The 24,158-nt window shown below is 44.0% G+C and overlaps 1 protein-coding gene across 1 annotated transcript in view; it reads right to left on the bottom strand.

The window, feature by feature from the left end:
• gpc5b (glypican 5b) overlaps window positions 1–24,158 on the bottom strand; it is a 77,242-nt gene that overhangs the window by 8,761 nt on the left and 44,323 nt on the right. The window contains 2 exon segments of the mRNA XM_070447574.1: window positions 8,448–8,583; window positions 16,685–16,805. Coding sequence (XP_070303675.1) covers window positions 8,448–8,583; window positions 16,685–16,805 — 257 coding nt within the window.

Below are 24,158 nucleotides of genomic sequence, written 5' to 3'. Positions count from 1 at the left end.
CTGTGAAGGGATGAAAGATAGTGTGAGAGAAGCAAGGGGTTTTCCATAGACTTGTTAGACATAGACAGACATAACTCAACCACTCAACACATGGAATATTCAGATATGGCATTCCTGAGATTCTTAGAAGCGGTACTAACACTCAGATTGCACATAGTGTACAGTCCTAGAGATTCTCTCATTACAACGACTATTACCATCTACATAGTTGAGGCTGTACCAGATATACAGACAGTAGAAGAGAAAACACACGCGCGTGTGCGAAAACACACACACACACATTTACCCATTGATGTGATGTGACCTTGAGTGGGGTTGGAGGGGGGCAGGGGGGTAAAGGTATCCCTGTATTTCCAGCTGAATCAGTAATGAGCATTTCATTACCTTGGCCAATATCCTTTAGAGAGGACTGGCTGCACACAAAAAGAAATGAGGCAGACTGGCAGACACTACAGAGCTGCTTCTCTCTCAGCCTTTCAGTACAGTATCTTTCTCTCTCTATCTGAAACAGTATATCTCTCTAGTGATCACACGACTGTCTCACCAGGAAAACTACCTTGGAGTAGTTTGGGAGGCCATTTAAGATGGAAAAGAATTATGCTAAAGCATACATTTGTGTGATAGCACATTAACTTGTTTGAGTGCTCATGTATACTGTAGATGACATAGGCTAAGTATGGGTTGCTGCTGGGAAAGTAGTCTGTGGCTGAGAGGCATCTCCACTGGCCAATCTTAAAACCTACAGTACTACAGTAGTGCTTTTCCTGGTAATGATGATGATGATGATCCACAGACAGAGAAACTCAGGGAACAGGATATCCATATTAGCCCACGGCACTGGATAAACCTTGCAATTTAACTGTAACTGACACACATTCCTCTTCACAGTCCAGGTGTAAACACACACACACACAATGCTGATGTAAAAACGATGTGGCAGAATTAAATAATGTAACGTTTTGTAGAGGTACATGCAAATACAAAAAAAGAGTGGGCATGTTCATCACTGTCACTATGTTAAACGTAGAGGCAGACAGTACATTACCCATCTTCCCTGACTGTCCTGTCAGTAGGGTTATAAATATTGTCAGCAACAATGTGATGGAGCTTTGGCACAGAGGCCGACCTCTAGTACATCAATCAATATCAATTACATCCTCTATCACACCTTTACTTCAACACCTAGAACCAGACAAACATATATCAAAACAAGGCTGCCAGGTGAGGTGAGGTGAGGTGTGTATATCCTCCCTCCCCACTAGGTGAACACAGAAAGTTTGACCTTAAAATGACCCAATTTCCCTTCCCATGTCTGCCTGTGCTTAGCTTAGGTTTAATTGGCTGTATAACAATGAACACTCATTCACACAGCCCAGCAATGAAATAGAGCCACACAAACAGACAAAGGAAAATTGAAGCCACGTAGCCTACAACCACACTCATCCATACATACATACTGTATGAACCCAAACGTACATTGCATGGTCAGGATCAACCTGTTTCGCTCTCCATCTTTCTCTCACAACACATCTGACACATGCACATACACACTGGCAGTGCAGGGAAGGGTTGTGTTACACTGAGCTGCAGATTTCACCCTCAGCAACTATTTATCAGGCTCCGGAGCTGAACAATCGCATAGAGTTACAGATTGAGCATGGAATCAGAGGAAGGAGCCAGACTCATATAGGCCTTATTATTCTAGCCTCCAACCACAGCATCTCTTTATCAAACAAATGATATTCATTTCTCTCCTGATGATTCACCTTCATCAAGGTGAAACACTGGCCACTGGCTTAATTTATACAATCCTCACTAGCTGTTGTATAAACACGTTCAGTGCTCTATTCACCATACCTTAATGGGAAAACTGAACTACTACAGTATACAATTATCAGAAGAGGCTGGTGGGAGGAGCTTTAGGAGGACGGGCTCATTGTAATGACTAGAATGGAATTAATGGAACGGAGTTAAACATGCTGTTTCCGCCTCCCGAGAGGCGCAGCGGTCTAGGCACTGCATCGCAGCGCTTGAGACATCACTACAGACCCGGGTTCGACCCCAGGTTGTCACAGCTGGCCATGACCGGGAGACCCATGAGGCGGCGCATAATTGGCCCAGCGTCATCCGGGTTAGGGGAGGATTTGGCCGGGCGGGATTTCCTTGTCCCATTGCGCCCTAGCAACTCCTTGTGGCGGGCCGGGTGCCTGCAAGCTGACTTCGGTAGCCACATTGGTGCGGCTGGCTTCCGGGTTAAGCGAGCAGTGTGTCAAGAAGCAGTGTGGCTTGGCAGGGTCGTATTTCGGAGACTGCATGGCTCTCGACCTTCACCTCTCCCGAGTCCGTATGGGAGTTGCAGCGATGGGACAAGACTAACTACCAATTGGATATCATGAAATTGGGGAGAAAAAGGGGTAAAAGTAAAAAATWAAAAAAATGCTGTTTCCATATACTGTATGTTTGATACCGTTCCATGGTTTACAATGAGCACGTCCTACTATAGCGCCTTCCACCAGCCTCCTCTGATTAAGATCATTCCCAATTACGAAAGGCCATATTCACCCACTCTTGCATCACTAAAAACTTCAACATGAATCTCAGCTAACATCCTCACCACCAACCCATCTTCCACTCATATGTTGCACAAACAAATGTGTACATCAATTGATAGAAATCCTTTTGAAATGTCTGTGTCAGTATATCTTAAATTTGGTTTGGATCATATGCATCTATCCAGTGTGTGGGCAGAAGGATCCCTTCTAGATGAGTAGTAACAGTGAGAGAGCACAGTGAATCTCTCATTCTTTAATGAGGGTTATTTCCCACCCCTGGGGTGCCATAGACGATGCATTACTGACACTGCACTCAATTAGACACTACACCTAGCACATTCAACCCAGCGACAAGCTGTTTACCACCATACACACACACACACACACACACACACACACACACACACACACACACACACACACACCCCATTACTTAAAAAAAAAAAAGCATCATATTGTCAGTCATCCGTCAGAAAGAGATACTGTATATGGTATATTGCCATACTGTAGCATAATTACTACGGTACAAGTCATATTGTAATCTGTCACTTGTACATGACATGTGGAACATTTTCACGATCAACTTCAAATAACTGCAAACCGTTTTTGTTGGAACAAGGTTTGGGATTTAGGCCGCATTTCGCTCCAGGCATGAATGTTAAAGCCTCCCCCAGGGATGAAGGAAAGCTCCCAGCTCATCTACTGTAGCCTACGTCCTATGTATGTCAGGAGATAAACGTATACTCTCATAAACACTGAAATCCAATGCAGATTTCACTGGAAGGCAACAGAACCAGAGCTGCAGCCACTGTCCGGCCAGTACATTTACGCTGTGTTAAAACAGGACTAAAGGAGCCAGAGGAACACTGGTGTTGGCAGTGACAAACAGACCCAGCCCCACTGACCCTGAATGTGAACAGTGAGCACACAGCACTAGGCCAGGGGTCTGCTATGTTCTACTCTGCCTAGCTCAGCTGCTCTCCATCTCTCCCCTGGGGCCAACTGGCCGACACTGCCACGGATATTATCAGCTAAGCACTTTAATTTCCCCTGGCCTTCCCCTTTATCCATGGGATCTGCCTGGAAGACCAGAGGGAGCACAAAATGGCTGCTGCTGCACTCCGTAGCAGATGTATGCATGGCAACACACAGAGAAAGAGAAACTGGCTTTCTAAACCAGAACACGCCCTTCAGTTGGACATGAGATACTGTTACTGTTTTTTCTAAACTACAATTGATCGATTGATCTGCTTTGCCAAATGTGCAGACAGTGCGCTGCTCACCAGAAACATAATTGTGCACAAGGGGCGTTGTTACTGGGAACCTCAGCTCTATGTACTGTATTTATGAGGAAGGGGTTCAAATATGTCAACGGCCATGCTTTGCGAACAAGGTGAGGCTTATGTCTGACTGCTTTGATGTGTTTAGTCAAGCAGAGTTCCTATGTTCCTCCTCCCATTGTAATAACCACGGTTACAGTATGTGTATTTTATTCCATGCATATTAAATCCTCATTCTTTCTGTGAATGGTGGCAAATAACAGCCAATCAAAACGGGGATACACATCAGCATCTTTTGACTGGCGATGAACCTCATTTGTTAGGAATTTTACATTTGCCTGGGCGTGTTTTATTTTATTTTTAAGGCCGCCACATTAACGCAACCGACCAGCCTCAGCCTCACATCACCGTGGGAGACTAATAGGCCATGCAATGAGTTCATTTCCTCAGCTGCCTTCATAAGCAGACATTTCCATCTCAATTTAAACTGTGAGAGAGGGAGTTGCATGAAAGGGATCCGAGACAACAACATTAGAAACACATGCACATTAAATATGAAAGACCAGACAAAGCGCTCGTCTAGAGTGTGGTATCCTGACCTTGCATTATTCTATCAAGGAGAGAGAGTGATAGAGTAGAGGATAGACTAAGGTAATGTAAAATATATCTACATATTTTTGGACTAAAATAAACATTTTGCCTGCTAATCAATAGGACATCAATCATTTCTCAATCAATCAAAACTCTAAATAAATTACAAATGTACTGTAACGGCTGTCGTAGTCGTTCTCCTCCTCAGACGAGGAAGAGCATGGATCGGACCAAGATGCAGAGTAGTTAGGGTTCATTATTTAATGAAAAATCAACAGAACACTTCAAAATACAACACCAACAAACGTGACAAACCCTAAACAGTCCTGTGTGGCCCAAACACAGTCACAGGAACAAACACCCACAAAACACAAGTGAAACCCAGGCTGCCTAAGTATGATTCTCAATCAGGGACAACGATTGACAGCTGTCTCTGATTGAGAATCATACCAGGCCGAACACCAAATCCCAACATAGAAAATCAACCATAGACCAACCCACCCAACTCACGCCCTGACCAACTAAAATAAATACAAGACAAAGGAAAACAGGTCAGGAACGTGACATGTACACATCAATATTTTACCATTAAGTTTAAAAGAACTGTTCAATCCCTAGATGAAAAACAAAAAAAGTATATGTTCCTACAACTCCCCCCATAGTGAGTTTTTGTTCATCACAGTGTCACTGRGGTAAGCGATGTCCCTCTGTAAGTGAAAGATGTTTTCTGAAACAAGGCTAGTGAAGACATTGGGTCAGATATTGTAGGTTATGAGAGTTGTGACTGTTTAAGAATGGTTGACTATTTGCTTCCGTTTGTGTTCTTTTTGTTGTGTTGTCCTTGAACGAGACCCTGGAGACCACGGACCACCTTGTATCCATAGCAACAGAGATTGTCCCTGGAAAAACCCAGATCATTCCTCTCCCGGAGCGGTGCATTTTGGGAATTCTGGAGGGGAGGATATGTTCCATTTCTCTGGGATGGTCATAATCATAGAAGGTGGATAAATTAATATGTCCTACTCAGCCTGTTTACCATTGAAAAAAAATAGTAAGTTCCGGTCTGCTTAACAGAGGCACCAAAGCATTAGCACCTGGGTCTGGTCTGCTTAGTTCATTGACTGTATATGAATTTAAAAAAAATAGGGAGTGGGAAGTTTCGCTTCCTCTTCCGTCTCTGGTCCTAATTACATTAGCATTATTGACATTGCAAAGGGCGGACCTGTCTCAGCAAAGGAACTCTTGTTTATTTGGGATAAGAAAATCTATTTAGAATCCTAAAAGATTACAGAAGAAAAAGAGAAAGATTCTATCCCAGCCTCGGAGTGAAAACCTCATCCAAACAGACCAGTGGCTGGCTATCCATCTTGACCTCAATCAWTTTATAAGTAAAGAAAACATTCCTTTGATATTGAGAAACACATTATTAAAGCAGATTATCCATCACAGATCAAAGAGGTCAGTGACTCAGAGATTAACAGTGGCCAAAGCCCCACAGAATAATGGCCTCGCCTGCCCTTCTGCCCACAACTACACTAGCATTAAACCAACAGCAGAGTGGAACCACATTGTCATCAAACAACAGCCAAACACCACTGCAGATTCACCACGACCAAGCAATAACTCATCATAGCACAACTATCATGACATCATGGGAGGACCAGGCCAATCTGACCAGGGTATCATTGTAGGATTAGAAGAAAACTTAATCTAGCTCAGAAAACAAAGATAGATACACTGTAGTGAGAGAGAGAGAGGAGAGAGATAAATAAAGAGAAAGATCTGTGATTCAATATTATCTAACATCCTGACACAGTGGAGCGTAGCTTTTCTGAATATCTCTCTTTGGGGAGCATGGAAAGTAACTCCGTGACATAGGCATAGTGCACTATGGAAGCTTTACTGTGAAATAATCAACATATCCCATTTTCCATTCTGTTACTGAGTTATGATGTAGCTTCACGTATACATACATACAATCATACATACAATCATACATACAGTACATACCTATGCTGGGGTAGAATTAGCTCAAAACAGGATGGATGCAAACCTCATTCGAAACCTCTCCTCTCAGTCTACCCTCTGTATCCCCTACACCACCATATTCGACTACCATTCTAGTCGTACCTGTACATCTACCGTATTACCCTGTTCTCTCTGTCCAACTATTAGTCTATACTCTAGCTGACCTGTATAGCCTCCCATCCTCAGCCACCCCCAGTGTTATCTCACAGTGCCTCTCCCCTGTTCAGCTTCCATGTGATCCCACAGCACAATCTGCTTCCCTCAGCAGACGGAGAGATGGAGAGAGAGAGGAAAGGTAAATGGGTAAATCCTCCTCAGCTCTCTCAGGATGCCCCTTCTGGCTCCATTTCGTGTGTGTGTATGTGTGAAATGAGAGCACAGAGAGGATGGCCTACATTAAGCTTCTGTATGTGAACTTTAGGAGTGCTGACAGTGTGGGGAAGATTGGACCCATTCTGTCAATGCAAGTCCTAGTCCCAGTCTCACAGAGTCCCAGTCTCACACGAGTACAGAAGTACACACACCCTTACATGTTCACACACACATTCAGAGTGTGACAACAATTTATGAGAATCTGTCAACAGCACGTACCAGCTGTATCCAAATCTAACCTTTGGCTTTGACGGAGTGCAGAAGAGTAAAGTAGTGAAACAAGGCTCTTGCTTTCCAGCAGTCACACTACACTGAGCTACAACTCATTATGAAATTCAGCTTCCAGGGACTTAGCTATGGGAAATGAGTGAGATCAGTGCTCGCTGTGTGTTGTACGAGTTACATTAAGCCACAAACCATACTCATGAATACTCATTTAATTGTCATCGTCACAGCTAATCTCATTTGCAACCTTTACCCTGCTTGTTCACTGCTTTCCCTATTGAAGGGATTTGTAACCACTTGCAAAGATAACCATGTCCACTCATCATTACTCCCACTAGGTGTGTAGCATGCTGCAAACTCCCTTATCCTTCAAATGACTTTGAACAGATTTTGTCTTCACCAGAAGGTAACAGTCACTATAATAGAAGATTATACTTCATATAGCAATATTCTAGCTTCTCTCTCCCATCTTTCCTGCGCTGTCGCTCTCCTTGCACTTTAAATGCTCCCTGGTTGAGCTGTGTTATGGAGGACTTGAGAAAAAGCTTTTACCGTCCTCTTCTGAAGAGCTCAGGCAGACTGCTGGAGCACAGCAATTACTAGCAGACAGACAAGTGTCATTTACCTGCTCCACAGATCTTAGAGCCACTGACTGAACCAGGGATCAGTGCATATCTCTCCTCTCTCACCTCTCGCTCTCCCCTTGTTCTCTCGCGCTCTTTCTAATGACCTGAATAGAAGAGACTGGGTGAACGAACAATCTGCAATCAGCTTCAAACCTTTTCACCTTTTGACACCTCTATTTTGGTGACGTTGCTTTCACAAAGCCAGCTCATACAAAGAGAAAGTGTGTTTATGAGTCTGTGTACACAATAATTCACCCTTTGTATTGCAGTAGTGCTGATATACAGCCATGAGCCAGTTCTACCACAAAGCATAGAATAACAATTCAACTTGAAGTAATTGAAAGAAAAAAAATGACGTCCACAAATCAAATCAATCAGTATCCTACACTGAGGATAAACCCACACAAGACACTGGTACTTTTTTTATTGATGTGTTATTTCACTGACAGCTGTTGACAGCCTGTTCTGCTGACCATTTGCATATAGCAGAAGATAACATCATAAGGGGAAAGTATAGATATGGATTAATCTGAGAGGAAATGGCAGCTAACACACCCACAACATACTGTATTGTAGTAGACTTGAGACACAGACAGGTTTCAATATTAGTCTCTGACATCTGACACAAGCAGCAGTCTCATCTACAGGGAGTCTGATTGAGGAAGGAGAGAATATGGGGAGGGAGGGGAGGAATTATAGGCAGCTGAGGAAAAGGAGGGGAGAGAGGAGTAAAAAAAAGAAAAAAGGAATTAAAGAGGGGGGTTCTGACTCACCGGCAAAGTCTTCCTCTCCAGATCCCTGACATCCGTCCTCATCGTCACACTCTCCGCTGGCCTCTCCTCTCGTCCCACTGCCCGTCTCCACCCACGCCCCCCATTCTGTCGCCCAGCCCATCTGACCCTGCATCTCCTGCAACACACACACACAAACATAAGTCAGAGGTCAATTGGGGTAATCCTGTCTGAAAATAAGCCTCATCAAATTCTGTACTGTTCCACTGTTCAAAACCAAACATGATTTAAATGGACAGACGAATGCTAGAGCACACAATACATACTGGTCTGCTTACAAATCAAATCAATGTTATTTGTCACATGCGCCGAATACAACAGGTGTAGACCTTACAGTGACAGTTAATATGGACATAACACATGTGCATATACATCAGTAATAAAATTGCCCCTCCCCCCAGAAATGATGTGAAATCAAAAACGGCAATTATAAAATGTCAGCAAACTGGTAGATAATAGACAGAGCTATGATTTTAGCTTAGATGTTCTTCCCTTTCCAGCATTATTACATCTGACTGCAGGCAATGTTGATGAGCCAGTCTTCTGCAACAGAACATTGTGCTTGTCTGCATAATGTGATCTTGCGAACAATGCATTTGACACAAATGAATAAAGTATGAAAAATACACTTGTCCTCTGAATGGGAAGATTCACTTTTGCAGACAGCACAGATCAACGTTACGAAAACAAAATGAGGGGTTTCGTGTTGAACAAAATGTGACGATAAACAACTAGAGCCTAGTGTGCACTGTTCCAAATGTTGGTTCATCTGACAAGTGGGTAACATTTTACTTGACACCCGGTGTCATAACCCTGTCATAACCCTGTCATAACCCTGTCATAACCGATATATTTACACCTGTTGTGACATATTGCATTATTTTATGGCTGCTTATGACACCTACATTAGTGTCAAAACCCACATTTATTCAAATGAGTTTTCCCTGTCAAGAAGTCTCCATTTAAAAGTTTGTTTCTTAAATCCTTTACAGTCATTTTTTCATCATATTTTAAATAACTTGTAGAAAACACACTTTATTACACTGCCAAGAAGCATTCTGACCATCCTGTGTCACTTTACTTGGACTAAGGAAATACTCTTTATGACACTGTCAAGAAGCATTATGACCATCATAATCATATCAGTCAGATAGGCCTATCACGTACCTATCACAGCAATGTTTTGGGTTAGGGTGAAAACACAATGATTATCGGATCTTCCATACCAACATGCAAGAATGTATTGGTTGAAGAAGTATCAATAGTACTATACTGAACAAAAACTTAAAACGCAACATGTAAAGTTTTGGTCCCATGTTTCATCTCATAAATGTTCCATATGCACAAAAAGCTTCTTTCTCTCAWATTTTGGGCACAAATTTGTTTACATCCCTGTTAGTGAGCATTTCTCCTTTGCCAAGATAATCCATCCACGGTGTGGCATAGCAAGAAACAGCATGATCATTACACAGGTTCACCTTGTGCTGGGGACAATAAAAGGCCACTTTAAAATGTGCATTGTTGTCACACACCACAACGCCACAGATGTCTCATGTTTTGAGAGAGCGTGCAATTGGCATGCTGACTGCAGGAATGTTCACCAGAGCTGTTGCCAGGGAATGTAATGTTTATTTCTCTACCATAAGCTGCCTTATGGTAGAGAAATTGTTTTAGAGAATTTGGCAGTATGTCCAACCAGCCTCACATGTAACCAAGCCAGCCCAGGACCTCCACAACAGGCTTCTTCACCTGCGGGATCGTCTGAGGGGGGTGGGGGTACTGAGGAGTATTTCTGTCTGTGGGGAAAAACTCATTCTAATTTGTTGAGCCTGGCTCCCCAGTGGGTACACCCCTATCAAGTCATGTGAAATCCATAGATTAGGACTTTATTTATTTATTTTAAATGACTGATTTCCTTTTATGAACTGTAACTCAATAAAATGTTTTAAATTGTTGCATGTTGCATTTATATTTTTGTTCAGTATATATTCTATAGCAAAAAGGGCTCACCATTGATGTTGTCGCCCTTGGGGTTGTTACTATAGCAGATGATTTTGTTGCCCTTGGGGCTGTTACTATAGCAGATGATTTTGTTGCCCTTGGGGCTGTTACTATAGCAGAAGCAGTGTTTCTGCCTTGGGGTGTTACTATAGCAGATGATGTTTTCTGCCCTTGGGGCTGTTACTATAGCAGATGATGTTTCTGCCTTGGGGCTGTTACTATAGCAGATGATGTTTCTGCCCTTGGGCTGTTCCTATAGCAGATGATGTTTCTGCCCTTGGGGTGTTACTATAGCAGATGATGTTTCTGCCTTGGGCTGTTACTATAGCAGTGATGTTTCTGCCCTTGGGCTGTTACTATAGCAGAAGAGCAGATGATGTTTCTGCCCTTGGGGCTGTTACTATAGCAGATGATTTTGTTGCCCTTGGGGCTGTTACTATAGCAGTTGATTTTGTTGCCCTTGGGGCTGTTACTATAGCAGATGATGTTTCTGCCCTTGGGGCTGTTACTATAGCAGATGATTTTGTTGCCCTTGGGCTGTTACTATAGCAGATGATTTGTTTGCCCTTGGGGCTGTTACTATAGCAGATGATTTTGTTGCCCTTGGGGCTGTTACTATAGCAGATGATGTTTCTGCCCTTGGGGCTGTTACTATAGCAGATGATTTTGTTGCCCTTGGGGCTGTTACTATAGCAGATGATTTTGTTGCCCTTGGGGCTGTTACTATAGCAGATGATTTTGTTGCCCTTGGGGTTGTTACTATGCAGAAGAGCAGATGATTTTGTTGCACTGGGTGGACACACACACCTTTTTGTACTGCCCAAATGTCACCAACAGACTAGTCTCTCCAATCTGATATGCTTTAAAACTAAAAACTAATGCTGTTGGTTCAATATAAATATTAGTTTGGAATCACATACTGTACAGTAGGCTGATTTCATAAGAGTGCTTTGCATTTCCCATTTCCCATGGTCTACAGTCCACTAACTCAGGGTTTCCCAAACTCGGTCCTGGGGCCCATCCTTTGTGCAATTTTTATCCTTCATTCTAGCGCTACACAGCTGATTCAAATAATCAAAGCTTGATGATGCGGTGTAGTTATTTGGTAAGAATTGTGCACCCAGGGGTGGCCCCAGGACAGAGTTTGGGAAACCATGCACTAACTCAAGGTCCAATCTTACTGATTGATGATTACATCACACATGTAAGTGATTAGGGGCCAATTCATGTATCTCAAAGTATTCAAGTAGATGTAATTATTTGTTCTTCATTGTGTACCAAACTAAACCCTGGTCCTCCCTGCCCCCTCCTCTGCCCCCCCAGAGTTCCACTACATTGAGACCCTGTGAGGTGCTATATGCACATTAACCTTGCGTAACATAATTACATTTCCACAAATTAAAAGTTTAATTGAATAGCCTTATTCATGAGTTCACGGAGAAAAGCAATTGGCTGCAGTTAACGTTGTATGGAGAGATGGCTAGTTTGCGGATCATAAGGGCAAGAAGTGAAGGAGTTGAAAAAATAAAATTTAAATTTCCCCGGCTGTGACATTGGCCTAATCAACTCAGAGGGCTCTCCTATTATCAATGGCATTAAACCAATGAAATGTTGTGTAAGAGAGGAACCATGGCAACGTAGCTGCGACTGATTGGCCTCTACCTATGTGGCTACATGTATTTTTTCCACTGACTGACATGTTGCAGGTGATTGTCTTTTTTAAACAGTACATTTAATTGCACTGCTCTGTTAGAAATCACACAGAAAATCTCAAATGTGAGCTTTCTTATAGAGTCCTTGAAAGGGTCTGGGAAACACAAAAGACTTGGATTAAAAACAAGACGGGAAAAAAACACTGGATCTCTTCAGGCAGTCTGAACATCTATTCAACGAGCCACACAGTAACCCAGAGACAATTAAAAACATATATACCAGCATGGCAACAGCTCAGATACCACATCAGATACTTGATTTGTTCTATACTATTGTCACACCATATGACACCACCTCCCACTGACTGACAAACACTTGTGTCATTGCAATGATATAGGCCTTCAAATTCCTTATCCAATCACACCTARCTTTACCTATTTATTCTTCCCTTTTCTATTACATCTTTGTCCCTTAATTTGTGCTCTTTTTCTCTAGTTTTCTCCAAATCTACCTCTCTCCAGATCCTCCTCTTCTGGTTGTATTCTAATGTTTAATTTTTTTGTTTATTATTTTACCCCCTTTTCTCYCCAATTGGTWRTTACAGTCTTGTCCCATCGCTGCAACTCTCGTACGGACTCGGGAGAGGCGAAGGTCGAGAGCCGTGCGTCCTCCGAAACACGACACAACCAAGCCGCACTGCTTCTTGACACAATGCCTGCTTAACCCGGTAGCCAGCCACACCAATGTGTCGGAGGAAACACCGTACACCTGGCGACTGTGTCAGCGTGCATGCGCCCGGCCCGCCACAGGAGTCACTAGAACGCGATGGGACAAGGACATCCCTGTCGGCCAGACCCTCCCCTAACCCAGACGACGCTGGGCCAATTGTGCACCGCCCCATGGGTCTCCTGGTCGCGGCCGGCTGTGACAGAGCCTGGACTTGAACCAGGATCTCTAGTTGCACAGCTAGCACTGTGATGCAGTGGCTTAGACCACTGTGCCAGTTGGGGGGCCCACATTGTATTCTAATGTTTCATGTTAAATTGCATGACAGCATCCCAATCCCACTCTCCTTGCCCTTAATTGCCCTCGTTGTGTGTGTGTGTGTGTGTGTGTGTGGGTGTGTGTGTGTGTGTGTGTGTGTGTGTGTGTGTGTGTGTGTGTGTGTGTGTGTGTGTGTGTGTGTGTGTGTGTGTGTGTGTGTGTGTGTGTGTGTGTGTGTGTGTGTGTGTGTGTGTGTACTATCATCGTAGGTACCAGAAACCCTGAAAGTGTGTGAGAGAGTGAGAGTGAGAGAGCCTGCATGTGTGATCATGCACATCTGTGTGTGTGTGTCAGGAGAACATTAAGCCTTTACAGTGCCATGAATTGACTTCCTGTGTCTGTGATTGCTTCTTAATGAGCTTTTTTGCAGGATTGATGCTATTCATAAAAAACAGTGTTAGCTCATTGAAACCTCTGTTAGTCTTTTCATGAAGAATGACAGAAAAAGCTCTCTTTACAACCATCCTAGAGGGACTCAACAAACCTAGCGGTGGGGGATTTTCTTATACCTTAATGTATTTGTGTGAGCGTGTGTGGTGGCCGGTTCTCCTATGGTGCTAGTCAAGGCTCATGGGTATTGAAGTAACATTTAAAACAGGCAAAACATGACATATTGTCATGCACAGAAATAAATCCCCAATAAATCTTAACATTACTCAAATCTGATTTATAAATCATTTATTATGAGAAAACCTACAGGGCACTGGCAGCATGCACACTACTCAATCGTAGAAGATAAATCTCGTGCATAAATTAGCATAGAAAAAAAGAGTATTGAGCCTCAACCTCCTTTTGCTGAGGATGCTTTTCCATGATGCTAATTCCACATGATTAAATGACCGAACAACTGGGATAAACAGTCAAGAACAGATTATAACTACATCATTTTTTCTGCTCTGTTTTGCTAAGCTCTCTCCTCTTTCTTTCTCTCTCTCTCATCCTTTCTCTCTCTCTCTCTACATGTTGTCATCTCAGGATCTTACACTGTACTGTGATGGACACATTGCAAGGCCAACATAATATTTTAATACCGATGTTGCAATGTTGTGAAAACCTATAGTGTATTTCCTGTAATAGTCAGAACTTTCTGGTTCAGACTGGGTCAAAAGGAAACCAAAGAAATGTCAGCCAGATCGGGCCTCAGCCTCAACCTCACCAAAGCAGCTATCACAGCAAATAAAGCCAGGCTTTCTGAAATCCGGTGAGGATTTTCTATTATTTCACAGTAGAGGAAATTTGAAATAAACTCAGAAAAGAAAGATGAATGCCTTCCTCAGGAAATCAAATGAAATCATTCTTTGTGGTTGAAGATTCCTCCCTTTCAAATGAACATTGGTACAAAATCACACACTGGGATAAATCTAACAACCTATATCTTATCTCTTACGTGTGAGATGTTCGTTATAGAGGTGAGCAGGGTCCCAGTCAGGGTTAGAAAAACAAGCACACTGACAATATGGCTGTGAACGTTGTGAACATTCTCTCTCCCCTTAGGTAGAGTGGCCATAAAACACATGTAATCCTGTAAATCCCTGTTCTTTCTCACATTGAGCTCTTAGTCACCCCAAAGTGCTTACATTGACTCCTCAGGTTTCTACTCCCCTCCCCACCTCTCTGATAGACTTTCCCAGCCTCTGGCTGCTTTGAACCGACAGGCTGCTCTGTTCGGGCCACAGAAACTAACTCAGCCACGTCTGCTTTTAATGGAGTAATAAGAGACAGAAGTGAAATGGCTCCCAGAGGGCCAGATGAGCTGTGTGCCTCTCCTCTCTCTCTCCTCGATCCCCTACCAGAAACAGCTGCAACAATGGGGTTGGCCACCAAGAATCCCTTTTTTAGCACCCCGGCTATCGCCCCGCTAACAGCCGATATGATCACTTATTGCATTAGGCTGGGGTGATAACAGGGGAAATCCTCACTCTCACACCAAGCATGGAAGACAGTCTGATCTGATGGCTTTACAGGGCATACTCTGCTTTAAAATGGCTCCAGATAACATATATAAACAATGGTCTCAACCAGAAAATTGTAATTTAAGACTGAATAAAGTTGGCTAAAGATTAAAATATGAATCTGTATAACACTGACCCATTTTAGATGAAGATAAGTTATTTTGGGCACACACTGTTAGGACACTTCTAGCAAAGCAAGACAACACCAGAACTCTGTGTGAAAGACCAGACAACAGCTAAAGAGAGAAAGAAAAACTGACAGAGTAGACAGAGAAATATAGTAGCAGAGAGTGAGAGTGACAGAGAGAGACAGTGGGTGGAGTGTCGGGGTGAGACCACCACAGCACAACAGGACTCAGCGGRCCTAGTAGCCTTTCAGCTCCACAAAGGTCAGAACAGAGCTCCTCGCAGCCCAGCCAGGCAGGGAGGGACTGTTCCCTGAGAGTCTCTGCAGTCTGCACAAAGCCTCTCAGGAGAGTCTGAGGGGGAAAATAGCTTTGGCTTCTCGTTGAGGGAACGTTCAGGTTAAACAACATTTACATGACAAAAGTCTGACTTCAATGCGTCTCCTCTGAATCTGCTGACCTGTTGAATTGCTCCACCATTCCTGAGGTTGAAGACCTGAAAAAAGACTGTTAGTCTGTAAGTGTGTCTACCTGGTATGTGTGGAATGAGGCAGCAGATTGAAGGACCCACCTCCAGTTCTAAGCACACACCTGGCATCTTATCTTGGCCTAAAGTGCAAGTAGCTAACTAAAACATTATTTGAGCTCTTAGACTTGGAGGTGTAGGGAGTGACAGAAGGCGGTGGCCTGGAAACTAATTATGAAACCGACATACTGCAACTCCTAGGCAATGTCTGTCCTCCCATTGCCGGGGGCCAGATTTCCCCAGCTGTGAAATCGCTGGCACTTCCGTGGGCACCCAGCCATTAAGAGCACTGGGTTCGCATCTATCAGAGGGACAGGGCTGTTTGCTCAAATCCTCCAAGACACCACCAATTACCACACTCACATACACCAGGGGAGGGGGAGGGGGGGAGGAGGCTGGGACCAGACAGGATTAGAATATAAAACATACAGTACACTGTGTGACCCATCCTTCCTGCCTCGCTGACCCCGCAGGCTCCTCCTCCATGATGCTTTGCATTGAGCTCCTTTATCTATGATGCATCAGTGGGTTATTGTATTCCATTCTCATAGTGAATGTCCCAGTGAATGCCTGAGCAGTAGAGGGGCTGATTTAATACCTAAGTATCTGTGATGGGTCCACCAGGGCAGTTTAGTCAGATTTGTCTGGCATATCCACATGTCTGTAAGCTGGCTGGCTGGCTGTTCCTCTCTCTCAGGCCTCCAGAGACCCACGTCTGAATCAACTCCAATGGCGTGGTTTGTACCGAACGCCAAGCAATAAAAGACACAAATCTAGGCCATTTACCACAACTGGTGGGAACAGCAACTAAGTGGAAAGGATGTGTCAGAATAGTATGTGACTGACATGTTGATGTCATCAGTGGTCATGTTTACAGTCAGATTTAAGTGAAGAAGGAACAGTGGCAATGAGACGTACCTGTTTGAACTGTTCTAGTTTGTCTCTAGCTGCCACTAGGATGGGGTCAATGCTGCGGACCTTAATCTCTGGGTTGTTTTTCTGGGCATGAAGGCCATTTCCCACAACACGGCCCACATAACTGAGGAGAGAAGAGCGAGAGAGAATGGAGAGTTTAATACAAACAGTTTCTGTAGCACAATGACTTGTGAATATTGATATATTGCTGATGAAAGTAACACATGAAAGTATTTGTGTGCACAAGGAGTGCACATGTAATGACAGAGTAAACCTTTTAAATTTCGTGTCTGAATAGCCTAGTTCCTTAGCCATTCATAACAATGGCAAATATTTATTCTCAGCACCATGGTCTGCATGTCGTGAGACCTGTCCCACCCCACACACCACACCACACCACACCACACCACACAGACAGCCATTCCCCTAGCCCAGGGCTCTCCAACCCTGGTCCTGGAGAGCTACAGTCTTGTAGGTTTTCACTCCAACCCTAATTTAGCATACCAGATTCTAATAATTAGCTGGTTGATAAAGTGAACTGGGCTACAACTGGGGTTGGTAGTGCTCCAGGAACAGGGTTGGAGAGCCCTGCCCTAGCCTGATATAAAGTGATTAACTATGCCCTTTTTAACATCAATTTTTCTTTCATCATAAGAATTGCGGGGCATATGAGCTGTGTGATTCAGCCTCAGAGCCCAGCTCTTCCTTGAAGCTGGCCTGGAGTGGTGAGTTGTGCTGTCTGACCCAGCCAGGCCGCCACTGGGATCAATGGAGTTTAGACGGCCTTCCTCACTGACATAAATGATTCATTAGGAAGTCAAACAGCTGGAGCGGATTGGTGAAATCCAGGTATTGAGCGACCTCACAGCCAGCGATGGGAGAGGAGAGGAAAGGGCAGATGGCTGTTTATCAGGAATAATGAGAGGAGARGGGGATAGGAGGAGACCAGTAGCCTCCTCATTACAGCCCAGTGTCAGGGTAAACACGTCAGATGCAGACACACTGCAGGACTCGGTAATGAAGCATTTGCATTTTTGTGATTCCACTAATTACGACAAGGAGGGGGTGAGATGAGACACAACAAAGGACACAGTGTCAACYATAGTGATCGAAGAGTCTGGGGTGCATCTCTCTCTCATCTCTCTTATCCATTTCTCTCTTTCATGTATATTTTTTGTGCCACCTCTTCATCTCCGTAGAGGAGGGACAATGGTTGAGTTAATCAGAGGGTATTGTGAGCGGTAGTTACAGTAAAATCCTTTGTATCTGCTTGTCTCAGCAATTCAGTTGATCAATAGGTCAAATTAAAGATGTTAAATTGGTTAAGATACTGAATTAGATTGACCCTAGATGACCTATTGGAGTCCTATTGAAGGCCATCTGGGGTCAATCTCAAAAATCTATTGAGAAGCTTAAACATAGCTTTCAAAACCACAAGATAGAAAGACTGACAGAGAGAGACAGTGAGGGAGAGAGATAGAGAGAGAGAGAGACTGACTAAGGTCAGGGGCAGACTGTGAAGGTCTAATGCACCACAGAACAGGCTTTTTCCACAGAACAGATTAGAGCCTCTGTAGAGGGAGAGGTGGATGGATGGATGGATGGATAAGTAGGGCGAAGCAGCTCTGACAGAGCAGACCCTTGTCCCTAACTCCCTGAGCTACCCCAGGAAGTTTGGAGGAGAACACAGTCATCACCACAATCTCAAATCCCAAAATATAGAACACATAATACACACACAAAATACACTCATACACAATCATACGGGTACACACCCACCCACACATGCATGCACTCACACACATTGGAGAGAGAGCGAGCCTGGAGCCACACATGGGATTTCCTTACTGGAGAGAACTCTGGGACTAGGAGGTAACAGAGATTCCTCCTGCAGCAGTCCGAGATGTCAAAGCGCAGGTGTTTCACAGCTAACGAATCCAGCCAAGAGCATTGTGGAGCTCCAGAGGCCACACCTACATGCCCTCCGCTGCTGCTGCAGCCCCCAGACTACAACAATGATGTATAACATAAACCCTGAACCTGACATGATATAGACACATGGACATTCCAGAGAGATGATCCATTGGATTGTTGATCATCTAATGTGAGTGTGTTCCATGAGAACCACTATTGTGAGGTCAATTCACCTCAACCACTGTAGAAAACAAATCGATTGCAGGGTTAACATTACAAGTGTGTTGCCAGGAAAGTGAAGGCCTATTTTTCAAAAACATGTATTTTTCAATTTTGATGTTCAGTATATAAAATACTGCTGTCACAACAGTGTTATCAGTGGATAGTCTGAAGATATGTGTATATACATCTGCTATCCCTCAGGGCATCCAGCCTAGCCTCAGAGAATGGCAATGAGAGAAACACAGGCAAAGCACGCTAACATCGTAATAACATCAGCAGTTCCGCATTAACACTGTCCCTGCAACCAGTTTAATGGTGCATGTTTGTGTGAGGTGGATCAAACTGGGGGTAATCAGAAAGCGCCACAGGAGTGACGTGCTGCATGTGACTGTAAATAAATTAATCCAATCTGAGCCAGCCTCCACATAGTGTCGAGGATGAACTCTGACCCCTGTCTCACTGGGTCTATCTGCCTACCTACTGCTGGAGAATTCATTATAGTAGGCCTATCTGCTGCTTCAATAACAAGCTAGTACAGGCAGCCACAGATAGCAGGTAGAACCAGTGGTGCGTATTCATGGAAGCCAACGGAAGCCAGGCTTCCCCAAAAATGTAAAATATGATCTATATAATATTAATTTTCTCTTTTGTCTATCCTTGTTTCATAATGTTCCTTCAATTTGCAAGAGGCTGAATGTAACTCACCGGAGAAAGCATCCAAGTGAGGGAAACAGCGCCCCTCTGTCTCTGTATGTGTAGGCCATCTATCTGATGCTGTCTGGTCAGAGAGAGTATGACATTGTTGCCGACCCTATCGTTGAATGCAAGGGAAGCCAGTGAGCATTTGGCCTCCCTTGATAAAAAAAAGTATAAAATAATAGCCAATCAGCGTTGAATCGTCCTGGCGCACTAAAAAAAAAGTGTCAAGGGAAGCCAGTTTGGATTTGGCTTCCCTCCAATCACATCACATCGAGAGCAATACGTCATTGACAGAAAGAACTTGAATTGTTGCATCTCGTTACGTTGTTGTCCTCCGGTGCCTAACTAGTTAGCAAAAATTGGCCCTTTCCTAAATTAACCATGGATGGAAATAGGGATTTGGACTTGTGGTTTTACTTAATTCTCCTTACTGGCCAATGATTATAACGGCGATTCTGATTCAAAAATAAATTCATACATTGTGCCCCTGGACTGAGAGGGTGGAAAGCCTTCCCAGAAGCATGGATGCTGTTATAGTAGCAAAGGGGAGACCAACTCCGTATTGATTTTGGAATGAGATGTTCGACGGGCAGGTGTCCACATACATAAGGTTGTAATATGGCATTTTGGGAGGCTTGGCTTCCCCAGTGATTTTACCCATGCAACGCTACTGGGTAGGACTACCACTGTTCATTTTCTTTGGGGACATAATGAAATTCTAATCCAAGGCAGTATGACGACACACGCACACACACACACACACACACACACACACACACACACACACACACACACACACACACACACACACACACACACACACACACACACACACACACACACACACACACAACACACACACACACACACACACACACACACACACACCACACACACACACACACACACACACACTCACACACACATAGCAGCTAAACCATGCATCATAGCCTGACCCAGAACCCAGTTAATGAGGATTTATTCCCGTCACTGCTCAACATGGCCACAATACTTAACATAATGTTTAACCATTACACTGTATTTTTCTCTGGTCTCTATTTATCTTTAGGGGGCTGTGAATATTCATAGTCATTATGAGGGATTCATCAAATGGTCATTCAACTACAAAGACGACCACAAAGGGCCTCCATTAACTAGTTTCCAAAGCCAGGGGGAGTTGATGGGATGTTCTCTGTTGTGGTTGCTGTGGGTGGTTGGGTGCTGACGACGGACCCATAGGTCTGTGGATGGGTACCAACTACACTGGGAGCCCATTATGGGCACATGCGACTTTAATCAGGCTCTCTGATTGGTTCAACTCTATTCTAACACATCCTGCCAATTGTTCTTATGCACACCATAGTAATTTATAGGATCTCTGTGTGATGCACACTCACTGAATCACATTGGGAGAATCCTGAATATTATGCATGTGCCTGGACATGTACTCAATAAAAAACAACCACATATTGTGAGTAAATATGATCATGAATATGATCGTGTGCTCATTATATCGACTATACTGAAGTATTGACCCACTGCACTAAAATCCAATACCATACACAGAGTACAATGACTATGACTATGCACAATGACTATGCTAAACACATATAGTATACTGTAGTGAAAATGAGAATACTGAACAAAGCTTAGAGAGAGAGAGGGGCTGTTTTGTCACAGTAATTAGTGACCAAGTCAATTAGCCAGGATCTGTTTGCATCTGGGTTGTTAACCAATCAAATGAATCAGCCCATAAAGAGACACAGAGACAAATGTTTATCCTAAAAAGCCAATGGCTCCCCAAGACCAGCTGACGTTCCCACACATCTCTTCTCTCTCCTCTGAAAACTACACACATACATTATGGTATAGGTCCAGCTGCAATTTATAATATATATATTATATTCCTAGATTACACACTAGGCTATACTAACTGCTATCCACTCACTAGGCAAACCTGGCTTTTATTCAAGGTCTAAACAACTTTATTCGACTGATTATGCCAACTCCTGAACTGGAGACAGAGAGCAAATCAGTTCAGTCCAGATCAGAGGTATTATCAGCTGATGCCTCCCTGTATGGGATGGATATGAAAAGAAAGTGACACTGACCACTTGGCTATGTGTTGCATAAAGTCTAACTCCAGCCTCTCTCCTGTTGGGCAAGGCCTTAAACTCAGTGACCCTCCAGCTCATGTGAACCTCCAGGCTATGAAGTAGAACAGAGTGCTTGCTCAGTGAGTCAGCCTGGGCGAGAGAGAGAAAGAGAGCGAGAGAGAGAGCTGTATGTCTGCTCAGCTGAGGAAACACATAACCTAATAGAGCCATAATGGAGGACTGGGCAGACACAGACCACAAAAAACGGAGGCTGTCATACCGTGGCAGTTCAAAACGGCTCACGCCCTAAAAAACAAGACATTATTGTTCAAAGCTATGCGGAGCAAAACCGTACGGCTAAGAGGGACTGGGTGGAAATGATTAGCCTATACACCACATAGCATATCAAATTATACCGTTGCACATTCTAGGGTGTATGTGACTCAGCACTCAGTGCTGCTGAGTTCTGCTCCAGCTCCACAGCCTGGAGCCTCCGCTCTGGTCTGGTCTTGTAGCCCAGCTGATGTGGTCTGACCCTGGTCTGGCGCAGAGTTGTGGTCAGAAGCGGGCTGACAGATAGAGACTCAGCTCGTGCTCTTTAGGTACATTCCTCTGATGTGAAATGCATTTGAAATGCAAACCAGCAACCCCAAAACCACAGTGTGCCCAGCACTATGGAAGTCCACTGTGTGCTCGCCCCAAACACAAACAAATAGACTGTGGCCACGGTAACGGGACACATCCCAAAAGCCCCTCCACCGCCGAGGATCATGGGAGCCAAAGAGGGAGGCTTGGCTGAGTGCACTGATGTGTAACGGTCCATACCACTCTCCCTCCCTCCCCTATGACGACTACCAGTAGTAATGTATGCCTTCTATCTTGGTTTAGGACAGTCCAATTTGCAATAACATAAACAGTCACAGACAGAAACATTGGATAATAATTCAGAGATAATCTGAGATGCAAAATATAATATATTTGAAAGGTCTACGGACAGGTGTGTCTGAGAACACACTTACATTGTTGCTTCCTAGGTGGGTTTTTTATGCTTTCCCCTGAAGGCCACCAATCCACAGACCATATTACTTTTATCCTGTTTCATTATCTGCTCCAGGCTCTTAGTGATGACACACAAATACATTGTACTGAATCTCTCTCAACCCAACAGACGATAATTATCTCCCATTAAAAACTCAATTATTACAGACAGCAATCAATTTTTTTTAAATGCCTGCCAATGTGCAATTATGAGCCATGCCGCTCACAGTCCTAAATCCAGCTGGAATCCAGCAGTGTAATTAACATACTTTTCTGTCTCACTCAGGAGGATTCTTTTCCCAAACATATGAGAGAACATAACAAGGGTGCAGCCGGTCTGCTACATTGAGCAGTAAAACCAAGCCAAAGATGGATAGCTTAAGAGCAGTTAACCTTTCAGAGGTTGTTATTTCTTTTCTGTCAAAACATTAAACATTTTATTTTAGAGCATCGCCCTCTTGGGGTGTTTGTGACAGGGAGTTTGTGGCAACGTGGGGATGATGCAGCATGGGGAAAAAAGGAGATTGATTAACTAGCACAGCTATGTAGTGTAGTCTGTGTTGGCTCTGGCCTGTGACGCTTTCTGTGTTGCTGTTGTTGCTGTGTTCATGAAGTGCTTTGGTTGTGTTTAGTCTTGTTTTTCAATAGCTTGCATCTCATAGTGATAGTGTCTGTAACCTCTAGTGCTAAGAGACAAATCAGCTCTGTGCTGCTGAACTCCAGGATCAGTTTCCCTGCCAGGAATGCGCAGCAGAGACAGGGCATGGGGCCTCCCGAGTGGCGCATGCACGCTGACTTCAGTCGCAAGCTGTACGGTGTTTCCTCCGACACATTGGTGCGACTGCCTTCCGGGTTAAGTGAGCTTTGTGTCAAGAAGCAGTGCGGCTTGGCAGGGTTGTGTTTCGGAGGACGCATGGCTCTCGACCTTCACCTCTCCCTAGTCCGTACGGGAGTTGCAGCGATGGGACAAGACTGTAACTACCAATTGGATATCAMGAAATTGGGGAGAAAAAGGGGTAAAAAGTCAAATCAAATAATAATTGATTTAAAAAAGACACAGGAGATGGCGTGGTGCTACATTGCATACCCACTGACTTCACCTGGCTAGTGTCGCTAGTTGACGGAAATGATCTGTTCTGAGAAACATCACTCAGGACACCAGTGGTTTTTACTTCCATAGCGCTGGACTGGACAGCATCACAATAATTGTAACCGCCAGCCAACGACTTCCCACTTAAAACCAGGGCCACGATGAATCTGGCAATAACCTTTGGTCTAGACCTCAGTACAGTGAGGCAGCCAGGCACATGGCACATGTGGCCAGCTGCAGCTTCTGATTGGCCATGTGACCAGCAGCTGCCTTGTGAGAGGTCATTGGAGACCACTCTTAAGAGGAGGGAATCACCAGGAAGTGTCATGCCCCTTCACAAGAGATCCATCAGTGGAATACACAGCATAGCACAGACACATTATATGCCGCTAAGTACCTGATTGGAGGTGACAGATCC

This window comes from Salvelinus sp. IW2-2015, linkage group LG16 (assembly GCF_002910315.2).
Source record: "Salvelinus sp. IW2-2015 linkage group LG16, ASM291031v2, whole genome shotgun sequence".
Taxonomy (NCBI): Eukaryota; Metazoa; Chordata; class Actinopteri; order Salmoniformes; family Salmonidae; genus Salvelinus; species Salvelinus sp. IW2-2015.
The sequence above is the reverse complement of the archived record's forward strand: the minus strand, read 5'-3'. Positions and strand labels throughout refer to the sequence as shown.